Below are 16462 nucleotides of genomic sequence, written 5' to 3'. Positions count from 1 at the left end.
TAAGCTTCAGCATAATTCGGCATTGTGCGTCACTGAGTCGCATTATGCTCTGTAATTGGAAAACTACCTGTATGTTTAATATCTATCAAAAACAATTTAAAGTCTTTCAATAAAAATCCTAAGAAAAAAAAAACTTCAGAGGTGTCAAGGGACACCCGGATGGAACGAAGTTCCTTTCGATTCATTAGTGAAGGAATTGTAATTTTTTTTTAAGTTATAATAATAAATTACGGCATTATGAAGAAGAAAAAAAACAATACTATGAACTAAATTACTATTGTTGAAACGCTATCTCGAGAAACTGTACTCATTACGCGGACCAATCGGATACGAGCAATGTCACGCGATAAGCGCCTACACGTTGATTGGTCAGAATGACGGATCTAAAAAGTGTCGTGACAACTTTTCGTAAGAATTTTTTCCGTCTAGCCCCCTTTCACAACGCGCGATAAGGAACTTCGTTCCAAAAACAGGTAACATTAATCGAATACCAAATTAAATGATCCTTTTAGAACCGTATCTACATTCCGGAATAGAATTAAAAATCAACATCACTCATTTCAACTGAACATCAAATTATTCCTAAAATACCATACGTGAAAAGTAACAAAAAAAAAAATTTAACGGAAACACATTATCGAGCAAGATCGAGGGACTGCTGATCAATAGCCTTTGCGGTAGGCACTTGGATGAAGAAAAAAAAAATGTAATGTATAAAATGTATATAATGATAGTTATTTGTTAGATTTTTTTATGTTACTAACATAGATTATAAGTAATTATTACTAACAAAATGTTATGGTTTAAAAAAAAAAAAGAAAACTGAAATAAAGTATTAATAATAATAAATAATAATAATTACTCTCAAACGAACAAGTCTGGTTCGCTTGAACAAGAATTGTGAAGTTTTACTGGTGGTAGGACCTATTGTGAGTCCGCACGGGTAGGTACCACCGCCCTGCCTATTTCTGCCGTGAAGCCGTAATGCGTTTCGGTTTGAAGGGTGGGGTAGCCGTTGTAACTATACTGAGACCTTAGAACTTATATCTCAAGGTGGGTGGCGCATTTACGTTGTAGATGTCTATGGGCTCCAGTAACCACTTAACACCAGGTGGGCGGTGAGCTCGTCCACCCATCTAAGCAATAAAAAAAATAAAAAAAAAGTTTATTGTTTTGAAATTCACAAAACAATTTTGTTATCTGATGAAAGGCGATTCGCATGCAGCAGAGATGCGAATGTTGTGATGGATGTGTGGAGTAACGAGAATAGATAGAATACGGAATGAATAAAATATGTTAGAGGAAGTGTGAAAGTGGCCCCTGTGACAGAGAAGCTTAGAAGTGCGCGTTTGGGCTGGTGTGGACATGTGACGAAATGAAAATGAGGTTGGTAAGAGAGTGTTAACTATGAATGTGGAAGGATATAGAGGAAGAGGTAGACCTAAGAAGAAATGGATGGATTGCGTGAAAGACGATATGGGTAAGAGGGGAGTGAGCGAAGAAACGGTATATGATAGAAGAGTATGGAAGGAGAAAACATGTTGCGCCGACCCCAGGTAACTGGGAGAAGGGCAGGGGAATGATGAAAACAATTTTATCTCTTGGTGGAAACGGGAGTTCGATTGACATTTTTTACTGGTGTTAGGACCTCTTTGTGAGTCCGCACGGGTAGGTACCACCACCCTGCCTATTTCTACCGTGAAGCAGTAATGCGTTTCGGCTTGCAGGGTGGGGCAGCCGTTGTAACTATACTGAAACCTTTGAACTTATATCTCAAGGTAAGTGGCGGCATTTACGTCGTAGGTGTCTATGGGCTCCAGTAACCATATAGCATCAGGTGGGCTGTGAGCTCGTCCACCCACTTAAGCAATATAAACTTAACCCCTTCATCCACTAATGTCTTCAATTACATCTAGGACTCACTATAACCGAAGACAATAGTGGTACTTTAAAAAACTCAAGGTAGTTACATGTCAACAATAAATATGTAATTTTGTTTAAGTGATTTTATGACCTGGTAACTAAGACCTTTACGTCAAGTCTTATTTTAATTTTAATGAAAACTCTTTTATATGTAAAATGATATTATGTAATGAAATGAAGTTGATTAATATGAAACATGGCATGAAATGTAATGAAAACGAAATGAAATGAGATGAGATGATATGGGATGAAAGATGAAAGGTCATTTACTGAGACTTTTTCAGTGGACTTTTTGGAGGATCCCGAGAAGTTACGTTCAGCGGCTTTGTTTCATTTTCCCACATTTGTGCACTTTCACAGACACTAAACAGTTAATAAACCACCGTTATTACACATTTAAACCTGAAGAAACACCAAAAAGACAAAATAAAACAAATCACACAACTTCACTCCTCGCGTTCCCGCCAAAAAGTCCATAAATATGTAAGAATATGTGTTCGAACCCTAAACTTATACGACCAAGGCCTAAACTATAAAAGATAATATAACTTGTCAGTATAGATTTTCCACTTTTTATAATAAAATTTTAAAGGTGACGTCATATGACAGTAGTTTAAGAACCAGCTGATTTAATACCAAAAACAAACTGTACTATTAAAGCTTAGATTTATATGACGTAACATATAATGTTATACAAAATATAGCAGAAGAGGAGGGAAATGAATAACAAAAATACAATGAATATAGAAGAACATCCAAAACAATTTTTATTTATATATTCAATAAGTTTTTATATTGACAGATCAGTGTGTTAAGATTAATTAAATCTCGTTCGCATCAAATCTAAAAAAAAAAACTAAATTTGTTTTCTATATTAATGATTACAACTTTTCAAATTGAACATTACAAATTGTGATCGGCACTAATGTATCGACGCGACCTTTACAACGATAAGACATCTTTAAAAACTTCAACTAGCATTAGTCGCGAGACCGGAGTAAATAGTTTTTTTTAGAGATAGACATTTACAACGTAAATGCGCCACCCACCTTGAGATATAAGTTCTGGTGGTGGTACCTACCCGCGCGGACTCACAAGTGGTCCTACCACCAGTAATTACGCAAATTATAATTTTGCGGGTTTGATTTTTATTACACGATGTTATTCCTTCACCGTGGAAGTCAATCGTGAGCATTTGTTAAGTACATATTTCATTAGAAAAATTGGTACACGCCTGCGAGAATCGAACACCGGTGCATCGCTCAACACGAATGCACCGGAGGTCTTATCCTTTAGGCCACGATGACTTCAAAGCACATACAAATTTCAATGTGAATATGCTTGATTAATTAGCAAAAAGATCAAGGCTTACGTTTGATACCGCTAAATATGAAGTGCGATTTTAAGCAAGTAAAACCAGGAAGCTACCGTTAAACTTAATTCAAAGAGTGACTACAGATATATGTGTATATTTGTTGCTTAGATGGCTGGACGGACTCACAGCCCACCTGGTGTTAAGTGGTTACCGGAACCCATAGACATCTACAACGTAAATGCGCCACCCACCTTGAGATATAACTTCTAAGGTCTCAGTATAGTTACAACGGCTAACCCGCCCTTCAAACCGAAACGCATTACTGCTTCACGGCAGAAATAGGCGGGTTGGTGGTACCTACCCGTGCGGACTCACAAGAGGTGGTACCACCAGCAAGATAACAGTTTAAAAACTTTATCACCTTACCCTCTATAGTTAATCGGAGCGAAATTCGCGACTACACGACTAACGGACTGAAACCTTTTGAAGTGAAACTTCTTTAGGCGCACGAGGGTAAAATTTTTACAGAACGTCACGCAGGTATGCAACGGAAGTGACATCAAACTACTATCGAAATTAAGTACTTGTCAAATGTCAGTAGTAGTAGTTGTTGTTGTATTTTTCCAACTGGAAAGGCAAATGTATCATAATACCATTCAGCCTAATATTTTATAATGAAATGAAAAGAATTTGAAACATTAATCAAATAGCATGAAATTAAATTAGTCAATTCAATTGGAAAAATATAAGTCATTTACAATTTAGAAATCTAAACATAATGTGACTTCAACAGTGAGGTTTGAGATTGACATTTGACAGGCTTTTGGAGGGAACATATCTTCCTTTTTCCCTTCCTCTAAGTCTCAGAAATCTAAAGTTTTAGATTGTATAAATATAAGCAAATTAGTTCGCCAAAAAAGTTTCACTTCAGACATGTGTACTTTGTACGCACGCACTTTTTTTTTGTTATTAGACCGGGTGAAGGCAGCTCTCCTGAGTTTGAGTGTGTAGGTAGATTTAACGATAGAGGAAAGGTCTTTCACCGAGCGGGTGATATTGCTCGGTAGACCGACGAACCGAAAATTATTTTTTTCTCCTACCTATGCTGATAGCCTTGAGAGGCTATTTCAGCTTGTCCTTGACGTGTAGCTCACGGGGCTCTAACCGGAAAATTTGCTAACACTGGCCCTAGCAAGAGCAGTGCTTCGCAGAATCTACAACCGGATCGGAAACGCGACCCACTGAGAAGATCTGGCGAAAAACTCAGTGGGCTGTGTGTGTCTATGGGTTAATTCACTCGCCGAGCCTTTCGTCGCAAGCGACGTGTTCGGCGAGGACGGTGACCGGTGCTTGTGGTACCTAAAAGCACCGGTAATGGATCGGGTATGCCGAATGTTGTTGTTCTGAACTTGTACTTATATAGAATTTATAATTATTACTAATTAAAATCTTTTGTTATTTTCGATTAGCTACCCCTAGGAACCGTGGCATTTCGCCCGCTGCGCTACCCACTGCTAATAGTTACGCGACTACCATATACATATCTTCATTAATGATTCCCTGTGCAATTTTTGCACCGTACTTTTTTAAATCATATTTACCACTCCGCGAAAACTTTGTGGACATATGCATGCTTTACCACTACCACAGTTGTTGGAAGAGGGATTTTTTCGCTAATGTCCGACGAAACCTGGTCAAATGCATAACTTCAATTTAATATGCTAAAAAGGGAAAATAGTCTTGGTTCAATAATTTTAATTACAAGTAAATCTACAATAACACACTCGCTAATGTTATACATACAGACACGGCTACATAAATTACCGATATATTTTATTAGTAAGATTAAGTATTGTAGATTTTGTTTCTAATTCCTAATTCGAACTTTAAATTTTTGACCTATATTTAAAAGCCAGAAATACGGCTTATACGATATAATCAATGCTTAGGGAAGAGATAGCTGGGAAATCGTATCTCATTAAAAAGTTTGAAATTTTTTATTTATTTTAAATGGTCTTGCAACACCAGTGATCATCATCATCATGCTTTCCTATTACCCTCTGCTGGGGTGTAGGACTCGAATCAAATTTTTCCATTTATATCGGTCTTGGGCAGTCTGTTCTAGCTCCTCCCACGTCATGCCCAAGACCCTAGCTCCTGCTCCACCGAGCGACGCCAAGTTGTTCTGGGGCAACACCGGTGGTAAACATAATTATATCGATACAGTTGGTATTATTACCTACCAGCAAATTTATTTATTGGTATACCAAGTAACCTTTGAAAAGCATACCAAGAAGTTTAAAGTACATCTTAAGCTGCTTTCAGACTACACTATACTATTTTTAATTTTATTTTATTTATTTATTTAGACACACCAACAGCAATACACACAAAACATTCAAGCTTAAAATTAACATGTATGAAATTAAGTACTGGTATGTTAGCCAATTACAAACATGTACAGCAATCTCTTATAACACATTGCAATCGCATGTAGTATGTATTTTTCAATCGTATGTATTTTATTTTTTTTATTGCTTAGATGGGTGGACGAGCTCACAGCCCACCTGATATTAAGTGGTTACTGGAGCCCATAGACATCTACGACGTAAATGCGCCACCCACCTTGAGATATAAGTTCTAAGGTCTCAGTATAGTTACAACGGCTGCCCCACCCTTCAAACCGAAACGCATTACTGCTTCACGGCAGAAATAGGCGGGGCGGTGGTACCTACCCGTGCGGACTCACAAGAGGTCCTACCACGAGTAAAAATGTAGTATGTATGTTGTTGTTTTCTTTTATTACTGTGTCCTTACTAACTTATTTTTAAGAAATAACTGTTACTAACATTAATATGGATCATTATCTGAGCTAGAGAATTTAATAAAAACAATAAAATTATGACATGTTACAGCTATTTTACAAACAGCGGAATTATAGTGCCATATAGTATAGGTACAGAACTTTTTCGAATACTCTTTTTTTTTTTTAGCTAGGCAAATGGTTTTGTGCGACGCCAGTGTTGCCAGGGTCAAATTCATAAAATACTTCAGTGAATAAACACACAAAAGTTTTGTTATATGAAAAATCATACGAAGTGAAATGAGATCTTTTTTGTCTCCACCTTATGGGATCGGCACAGCGAATTTTTCTATTCCATCCTCTATCAGCCGTCACCTCAACACTCACTCCTCTTTCTCTCACACACTACATCCATGTCTTCTTCGATCGACCTCTTCCTCCTTTACCTTGCATTAGCATTTCCATACATCTCCTAGTCAGATGCATCTCGTCTCTACGCATCACATGTCCATACCACTATTAAGTCATAATTAAGTAACTCATAATAATAAGAATAAGTGAGTAGAGAAAACGTAAATGGATTTGGAGTGTTTCTTTGTAATAATAAAATAACCACTTTTTACTGAATGCGTAAGTACATATACCAATTTTTTTTGTCTGTGTCTGTCTGTTTGTTCCGGCTAATCTCTGGAACGGCCGGACCGGTTTTGAATAGACTCACTAATAGCTATAGGTAGCTGATGATATAAGGAGTAACTTAGTCTTTTTTTTTAGACTAGCTTCGCTCCACGGCGGCACCCGCAATAGGACAATAACCGCGGGTAGCATCGCGAGACTCAGCTAGTTATTAAAGATTACCAAAATTTGGAGCGTATCAGACTTAGCCGGCACTGAAACACGATTATAATTGCGGACCCGGGTAAGAATAGTCCCCCCCCTTATCTTCCCAGGGGTGTCGTCAAAGGCGACAGGGGGATTTGAGCGCAAGCATCCAGAGTCCTACCCGACTGGCAGCAGGCAATCTACCAACAAAAGCATTTCCAAGGAGGGTTGACGTCTGGTAGGCCGGTCGTAAAACTTTGCCAAAACCTTCACAGCGATGAATACAAAGGCATATGATGAGGGTGTAATGAGATGAAGTTGATTAATTTGAGACTTTAATCAAATGGGGATGAAAAAAAAAGAAACGAGATGAGATTAGTATGTAATAAAGTAAAATAGCGGTTATTTAATGCGACTTTTTCAGTGAACTTTCTGGAAGAACCCGAGACTTTACGTCCAGCGGCTTTGTTTGATTATCCCACATTTGTGCACTTTTACAGACGCTAAACAGTTAATGAACCACAGTTATTACACTTATAAACCTCAACACTAAATTAACAACGAAACAAAATAAAACAATTCACCAAACTTCACTCCTCGCGTTCTCGACCAAAACTCCAAACAGACTCGTAAATAAACAAACCCTGTCAAAGTACTTTTCGACTAAAATAACATCGTTTCATAGGTAAGACCCTAAATTCCATCCTTTGGGCAAGCAGTCTTCTTTCAATATCTGCGGACCAGTCCCACGCACGTCGCCCCCTAGGCATGGAAAATTCGTAGAAGGCTCGGCCCCCGGCCCAAAAAAAGTACAATAACATAGCCTTTCCTATTATGATAAAGCATCATTTTCTTGAGAACAACGTCAAACGAATCTTTATCGCGAATGCCCATTTTCTGATCCCACCCCTCGTCCCAATTTTTCGGCAAATCAAATTTGAAAACGCATTTCAATTCGTCTTTAATTCACTTAATATCAAATTGTAATATTTTGAACACATGGTCAATTAAATAGTGTGTATCGAATATTTGGGCACCGCTTACGATAAAATTATATAGCAAAAGACAACGAAACTCACAGGCATTCCTATGTTCTGTCCTTCGAACGGCCCTACACCCAAACCAACCGAAATACAACAAAAAAATATTTTGGACACGACCCTCACACACAGAGCACAGCCATAAAAATTATTTTTTTCAATAATTGCCTCTTAACTGACATCATCCAAGAAATCATCGTCTTCGCTGTCAGATCCGTTATTTGTATTGTGAATGTTCTTAATCACTTCTAACGTATCGTCGCGATACACTTCTTCGTCTGACGAAGCCTCAATCGTATCAACATCGTACACGATCCACTTCTGGGAATCCCCCTCTTTGGTCAACGCCAGCCAATTTCTGCACATCAATTTCGTCATGGTCACCAAAACGTATTGCCCTTTGTTCGAATGTCTAGATTTGTTAACATCAACGACTCCGTACAGTTCCAGTTTGAAACCATATTCGACGTCACAGTGATTGGCCGAGAACGCGACAGCTCGATCTTCGATTTTCAGCTTGTAATCCTCGATTCCGGCAATCAAAATTTTCAATTTCACCGTATTTTTGTTTTGGCTCCAACAAATCTTCGGTTTGCTCAATTTCAATTCATCGTCCTTGACTTTTTCTGGCAATTGACCCTTTTCTTCTAATATAGTCGAAGTATCTTTTGACGTTTCTCCATCTGCATTGTTTTGTACTTCATTGGCAGTTATCATAGGTATTATTTTCGAAGACTCGGGTCTGGTCCTCATGAAAAGCGCTTTGAAATCTTCAGGCCTGTTGATCTGCCACGTATCAGAATCACTCGTTTCGTTATCGGAATCAACTAGCGGCACTGAGCGGATCGGTGGTTTTAAGAATACCTTATCTAAGGGCACGTTTATGTTACTCTCGGGTTCACTAACACCTGATAAGCTACCTTCTTCTTCATCAACGGTTGCGTCATTATTTAAAACCGTTTTATTGCATTTGATTTCTGATAGATATGCTATTTCATCTACGTTTTCTTTGGCTAAATTCAAGTCTATCAATAGCTGGTTAACTATAATGTCTTCGTTCGTGTATGTGTCTATTAAAGCAACACCATATTTGTGACCTCCAGTACAATCGGCTTTTTCCTTGGTGAAATGCTTAACGTAAAGGTGTTTCAAATTGCCTTTAGCATCTTCAAAACAATGGTCGCTAAACCAGTTCGTGCTGAACTCCGTCCATTGCTCCCCAAAAGGTCTGATGCCTATTAATCTACATTCAATCGCTTGGAATGGTAGTTGGGTAATGAAATTCTCGGTTATTGTCGCTAGATCGTTTGTGGAGACATCCCTCCAATCACCCTGGTCAACGAAGAAGCATTTTACTTTGTCTTCTGAGTAAATATGATCTATCCTTGCCCTCTCGTACATCGAATCATCAGGGAACTTAGCCAGTACTATATCCCCAACATTTGACCCGTCCAACGGAACGGTGTTTTCGGACACATATTTATTAATCTCGATGTTCAACAATTTCATGCAACTTTCGAATTTCACAAGACGAACAAAGAGTTTATCCATATCTTCGACTGAGGCCAAATATACGGACGACAAATCATCTTCCAGGTGCGCCCATTGCGCTGCTGGTAGTACTGGTATCGGTTTTGGCACTACCTGTTCGTTTGTCACCGCTTTAACAATCAAACCAGACTTTTCGCACATTTCTTCTAAAATGCTTAAATGTTTAGGATTAGGAACAGCATGAGCGTTTAATAGTTCTTGTTTGAAATTATGCCTTACTACAGTTTCGCTGAGAGATGATAGGTCCAGACAAGCTTCTAAAGTATCCACAAATATACAGCTTCCTACACTCATAGCCACGTGGCCTCTCATGAACAAATCTTCGTTCTTCTCAACGATTTTCTCCAGCTCATTTTTAGCTAAACAAGAAAACGTAATGTCTTTGTCCTGTGGTTGTATATTAGCTAGTCTGACTTGTACAACGTAAGTTTTCATGTCTTTGAATTCGTCGGGTAAATGGTATAAATAAATATCGCGACTCTGCTCAAACTTCTCTTCGTCTATAAGCTTTATTACTACATAATTAGGATTTCCGTTTTTATAAAAACTTATAATCTTCACTACTTGACATCGAATGAAGAAATTTTGCTTCTTTGATACAGCACACACATCGCCAACCATTGGAATACCATGCAGCCGTCTGCTAGATTCCTTGCTGAAGTACATACCCATTTTGAGGGATAGAGTACTGTAGGTCTGAGGGTATTTTGTTGTTTCACCGTCCACTGTATTTGACAGTAAACGAGCAGAGTACATGACGGCTGAATGGAAATATAAAATTTGGAAAGTGACCACTCCATTCTTCGGTATCCAGTCAGCTGGACTGTCACACTCTTTGAATATTCGATGTCTCTCAGTACAATTCCAGGTATCAGGACAAATTCCCAATGACAGTAAATTATCGCACAGAGGCACCAAGTCTTTGACCTTTGCCAAGTCCTTTTCATTTAATATCTTCTCCGAAACTTCGTCCAGTATTTTAGGAACGTTTTCGGTACAACGTTTAAGGAAATTAAGGATTTTCGGCAATTGTTCTACGTTAGATTCGTCCATCAACACCTTAACCTTTAAATCTCTGGACTCGTTTTTAAAAATAGAAGGATAATTATCATTTAAAACGGAGAATCTCTTGCAGAATGTCGAAAAGAGAGCCGGCAATGAGTAATGAATCAGGTAACTGGCATCTGTGACGTTCAAGTGAACCAAATTACTATCGCAACAGACCAGTATTGGACCCAACGTTGGATCTTCGAAATCACCCCAAACTACATTTAAATTGTACAAATCGTGGATATTCATGGTGTTGTCGCAAGCGAAAACGACACGGTTATTGTATCGTAAAGAGCTTTCTACAGCTTTAACTTCATTATCGGCGCGACATACGACTACCGTTCTTTTGGGACCCTGTACAGAGTCAATGAACTGTAACACGTTTGCGATTTTATTTTCAGGTCTAAGAAAATCAACAGTCGTACTAATTTTCGAATATAATATAAGTTCTTGGAACGCACCAATGCAAACTACAGAATCGGGGGCTTTCAAAACGATCGGCTCCAAGAAGTCGCACCATATTCTCGAAGCCACAACGATTTGGACTTTAAGCTCTTTGTTAACACGGTTCTTTAGCATATTTTTTATTTCGTACAAAACATATTTCACTTCGTTCGAATATACATCTGATATCCTTTCACAATCATCAACAACGAACGTGGTGAGATCCCTCAAATCGACGCTAAGGTCGTTTTGAAGCAGTCGCACAATCGACTTTGGCGTACATATCAATAGATCACAACCGTTCAGCAATGCTGTTGTTACACTGAGATTATCCATCCCGGAGTAACAAGCAAACACTTTATCTTCAAGACCTAACAGCATTTTACTGATCCTCTCGACTTCGGATACAGATTTTGATGTGGCACAAACAATAATACATTTAGGACCACACGAATCCGGTGATTCCTTTCGAAAATCCCTGACTAGACGACAGACCGCTGGTAAATAGCCCATAGTTTTTCCGCTTCGTGGTGGGCTGATGAGGAATGTACTGAGGCCGCGCAAAATCGTGCCCCATGATACAGTTTGAAGCCTGGTCGGGTGTTTTATGCCCATGTTTCTGAGCACCACGTGGATGCTGGTACCGAAGGGGACATCCCTAAGGAGGCTGCATGGTTGTACTTTATTATTACGCTTCGTGTGCACCAGCAATACGGGACTTGTTAGTTTATCAACAAACACTGATTTACTTCCGTCTAGATTTTTAAAAGGGTTCGCGTTTAATTTCGTGTTATTTACTTCAATATGATCAATAGTGTGCTTTGCTTCAGATTTCTTAGGTGTAGCTAAATTTAGTTTAAAAGTTTCCATAATCTCAGACATTTCATCATCGGAACTGAGATCGTCCTCATCTGATATACGACTGGAATCCATACTGGATTTCGTGCTAGATTCGGACGCGGCAGAATTTGAGGAAACATTAAATTTGTCAAACTGTTTCAGCTTGCTCTGTAGGATACTTGATTTACGTAGATTCTTCATTTCGGTTTTTAAATTAGCTGTTTCCATTATTTTAGATTCACTTTCATTCTTGTTGTTAATCATACTATCATATAGATCTTTATGAATATTTACGTCTACCGGTATCGTCTTTTCTATTTCTATTCTATCTGCTATTTCGTGGAACTTATCTAAATTCTTAACATCTAATTTAACATGAGAATCTACGTCACCGAACGACACTTCTGAAGCTTCTTTATCGCAGTCCACATGTGGAGTCCATTTCACAGTCTTAGTCATTTTGGGAGCTTCTTTCAACGGCAGTTTATCGATATTGATGCTGGGTGGCCCGTATACTATGCAAGCTGCTTTCTTCACGGGGTTTCTCCTAGTACTTTCTGTAACGAAGTAATGAAATCGAGTTTATATAATCTAATGTTAGCATTTCATAATAGTCTACCACATACAAATATCACTTCTGGTTTAACATTAATTTAAATACATGTTCAATGTATTAGCCATACCTGCGTACTATAATTTACATATGAATTGACATTACATAATTGAAAACATACAGGCACAAATCTTGTGAGTCAGCGAATCGCCCAGAACATTTGAGAATATTTATCTAAACCAAGATAGGCAGTAAATTAGTGGCAAAAAAAGGATTAATTGAGCACATACCTGTATAGCAGATTTGTTTTTTATTATTAAAAACATTATCAATCTGTTTTTCGTCCAAAAGTTTGTCTACGACATTAGCTGATCCATCAGAAGTATTGATGGTATTCGCAATTGAAACTTTTTTAACACTTTCATCATCAGATTCAAAATCATTTTCAAAGTTTTTTCTTTGTCCATCACCACTGAAGTTTCTCTTAGTCGATTTTACAGCATCAGTAGCATCTGATTTCATATTTATTTTAGACAATAATTCAAGCCTATTTTTCAATCTCTTGTTGGTTAACATGACCATCTCTGACTTGTTTGATGGTACTCTACAAACGCCTCGACCCAGGGACACTTCATCGCTACCTTTGCACTGCTCTAGATCTTTGAGCTTATTCTCTAACAACATAATATTCTGTCTGTTATTATGTCTTTCCAGATTTTTTACTGTCAAAGCTTGCAGTCGCTCACCTGCATGGAAAATACTAGTGTTTTGATGCACAGATTTCTGCCATAGCTCTTTGGGTTTACTAGATTTCCTGTAGTATTCCTCCAAGTTCTTTATAACTGCTCTTGTTTCGGTATTACTGAGCTTAGTTTTTATTTTGCCTAAACTCATATACTGGTGAAATTGACATGGATCCTCGGTAGCTAATCCCGCCTTGACTAGTTCTTTTGATAAATACAATTGGACACCGTTTTTTTTAATTATTAGTTCACCATATTTATGTATGTTATTGTCAAATATTGATGACCTGAGGAAGAATACAATCGGTTAAGTAGGGAATCATACTATTACATTTTTTGTATGACAGAGACAATTAATCATTGGCCGATAGTTGATGGTGCTCCGGCAAAATATAAGTATATTTATTCGCATAAATGGGCAGACAAGCTTCCAACCGAACTTGTATGAAGTGGTTAGCATAGCTCATAGATATGCATATGGCGACGGACCGTCGAGGCGAACCGACTGGGTGAATCCCTCCCGGCGCCGCAGGTGCTCACGGGACACGGCTATTTCAGTCACTACCTACACCTCGTCGCCTGGAGGAAGCCCACGCCGAAGTGCCACCACTGCAGTGGTTGCAACGACGACACGGCGGGACAGCGCCGCGTCCTCGTTGGACCAGCGGCATCGCCCGGGCGGCCTGGTAGGGCCGCCGTACCGCAGAGACCGGCGTCGTTGGTCGTCGACTATCGCCTCGACGACCCGTCGGTCGGGCGTAGCGCGGCATGTCTAGTTGTAGTGTTGATCGCGGGAACCCCCCTACTCTGACCGGATTCTGACCCCGGACGGAGCTCGGACGTCGGGTATAAGAGTGCAGGATAGTCGTTTAGTGCGGTAGGGCCCTAAAATTCCTTGGACCCGCGGACTGCTCCCAACACCTGCAGATCGCCAAGTCCCACATACGCCGTACGCCCCCTAGGTGCAGGGACCTCATAGGAGGTTCGACCCCGGCCCGAAAAAAAAAAACATAAAGTCATAGATATCACAGTAACCCTTCGAGCGTGAACAGTCGATAGATCTCAACTCTCTATTAATGCACCAAAAGTGCGGAGCATCGGAATACCCACTATTGTGTAGTTTGATTATAGGTATTATTAGGTATTAACCTGTATGCATGTCATGTCTTAGAGTGCACATGTATAACATTTTTAATAAGTTAATAACTTTCATAAAAATCATTTCAAATTACTTTACTGTGAATTTTTGGATTTTTTCTAAGTTTAAAGTTTGTAAAGTAAAATACTTTAGCAATTTCTGCAAAATACGTAAAAATAAGCTCAGCACTAAAAGGGTTAAGCTGCAATTTGCTATGTTACCTTAGACCCTGTAGTATTTTTATTATCAGTAGTGGGGGACAAGCAACTGCTGCTGTTCCATCCAATAGGAATTGGCACTTTGTATAAAACTTAACCTCTAGCATCTAATAGGATTTTCTGTTGCGAATACTTAAAACCATTAGACTATATTATATACTAGCAGACCCAACAGACGCTGTCCTGTTTAGTTTAGTTGCAGTATAACATAGACACTGAGTGCAGCACTATCTGCCAGGCTGATTTGTGAATCTAGCCCATCCTGGGCCTGCGTTTGGGTGGCCCAAACTCCTAATAAATTCATTCAAATCGGTCTAGCCATTTAGGAAAAGTTCAGTGACTTATACACATACAATAGAATTATGTATATAAAGATATAAATAAGCTTTGACTATTCACATTAACTATAAATGATTTTCTGCCTAGATCAGATAGTTGTTTTTATAATTTTCTAGTAGAGGTAGGAACCAAAAGTAGCATTTAAGAATTTATAAATTGCTTATGCTAAATCAAATCGGTACCCAATAAACAAAAAAGTTACAAATAATGTTGTGTGTTCACCTCTTTATATAGTTAAGTAAATTAAAGTGATTTTTTTATATAAAATTTTGATTAACTGTCTAAGCATAATCATTATGGTAATTGTTGTATTTTTTTTGTATGTTGTCAGGATGAATAATGCCTTAACTATGTTAATTAATAATTTTTTGTAGTCACAAATCAAGTGTTTTTAAGATTTGAAATATTTTCCTCTAACTTGGATTTTATCAAAAATACATATCAATACATCATTTAATTGCATTAATATTTATAATTATTTCTTTTGGTAAAGAAAGCAAATTAATTAAATTGTCTTAATTAATTAACTAACAAATATAAATATATGACATTGATACTATACATATTGTTATTTATTGTTTACACATTGTTATAGTATGATGTTCAGTCGGAAAATCAAATTATATAACTAACAGTTTTCTTATTAAAAATAACAGGCTCAACTAAAAAAATTCGCATTTCTGTATTCAATTTCTCGTAGACAAAACTATTTAAATCATACGAAAAACCGCGAAATTTTAAACGCCTTTAATCAGAACCGGCCGACGAGCACACAGCTCGTCTGATATTCAGTGGTCTAACCAAATTTGTGATCAGTGAACGACATAGCAAAATAAATACAAAAAGATAAAAACTCACCTGCGGTCAATGTGTGTAGGTGAAAACCAAACTTGTTCAAGGTTCTGAAATATATTTTTCATCAGAATGGCTGTTGCCGGCATCCAATCTTCTGAACGTTGAAGCTTTAACCCAGGTCTTTCAACGTCCAAAGATGCATCGATAGGCAAAATCCCATAAACACCCAGCTGTTCAAATGAGATTTCATTGGGAGAATTAAGAACTTCAACCCATATTAAATTCGGATTGAGGTAATGTAATATCTCAACTTGATAATAGTCTGATGCCATGATTCTTAATCACAAATAAGGCGTCAATAACTTCTTTTAAATCATCTCAACAAATTTCTGGGGGTTCCAAGAATTCTCTTTGAGATTATTAACGATTTTTAGTTTTTGCCTTAGGTTTTATTCTTGTTTGATTTATTGTATCCGACAGACAAAGGGATCATAGGACATAAGCCTGTTTTTGCAAATAAAGTATTGTTGTTCGTTTTACGAAATATGGACTGAAACGTAATTTTATATAACTTACGTTTCTAAACATTCAGTTACTAAGCAGTTATACTTTTCAATTATTGCACATTCCTAGTTGACGAAAGAACTTATTTTTGATTTAAAAAAAAACTGCATCAATATTCTGTAAAATTGTATTTAATTTTACACACATTTAAGAACTCAATGCGCTTTTTCAAAAATACAAGAAACTTTGTCCCTCGATGTTGTTCTATTACAAAATACAGTTGAGATTTTTTCAAAGACAAGGCGGTAAAAACACCTATACTGTTATCCTATAAAATAACCCATCCGATTTCATTTATTGCATAGACAGGTGAACAAGCTCATA

General features: G+C 37.8%; 1 protein-coding gene and 1 long non-coding RNA gene across 2 annotated transcripts in view; both read right to left on the bottom strand.

Annotated features, from left to right (window-relative positions):
- LOC134200481 (uncharacterized) overlaps positions 1–16462 on the bottom strand; it is a 330115-nt gene that overhangs the window by 220770 nt on the left and 92883 nt on the right. The window lies entirely within an intron of this gene.
- On the bottom strand, positions 7907–16062 carry TDRD12 (RNA helicase-like protein). The gene is given in 3 exon segments (NM_001043540.2): positions 7907–12345; positions 12632–13371; positions 15638–16062. Coding segments are annotated over 3 exon segments (5280 nt in total). The 5' UTR covers positions 15907–16062; the 3' UTR covers positions 7907–8074.

Source organism: Bombyx mori, chromosome 2 (assembly GCF_030269925.1).
Source record: "Bombyx mori chromosome 2, ASM3026992v2".
NCBI classification, from domain to species: Eukaryota; Metazoa; Arthropoda; class Insecta; order Lepidoptera; family Bombycidae; genus Bombyx; species Bombyx mori.
This window is presented reverse-complemented; position numbering and strand designations above follow the sequence as displayed.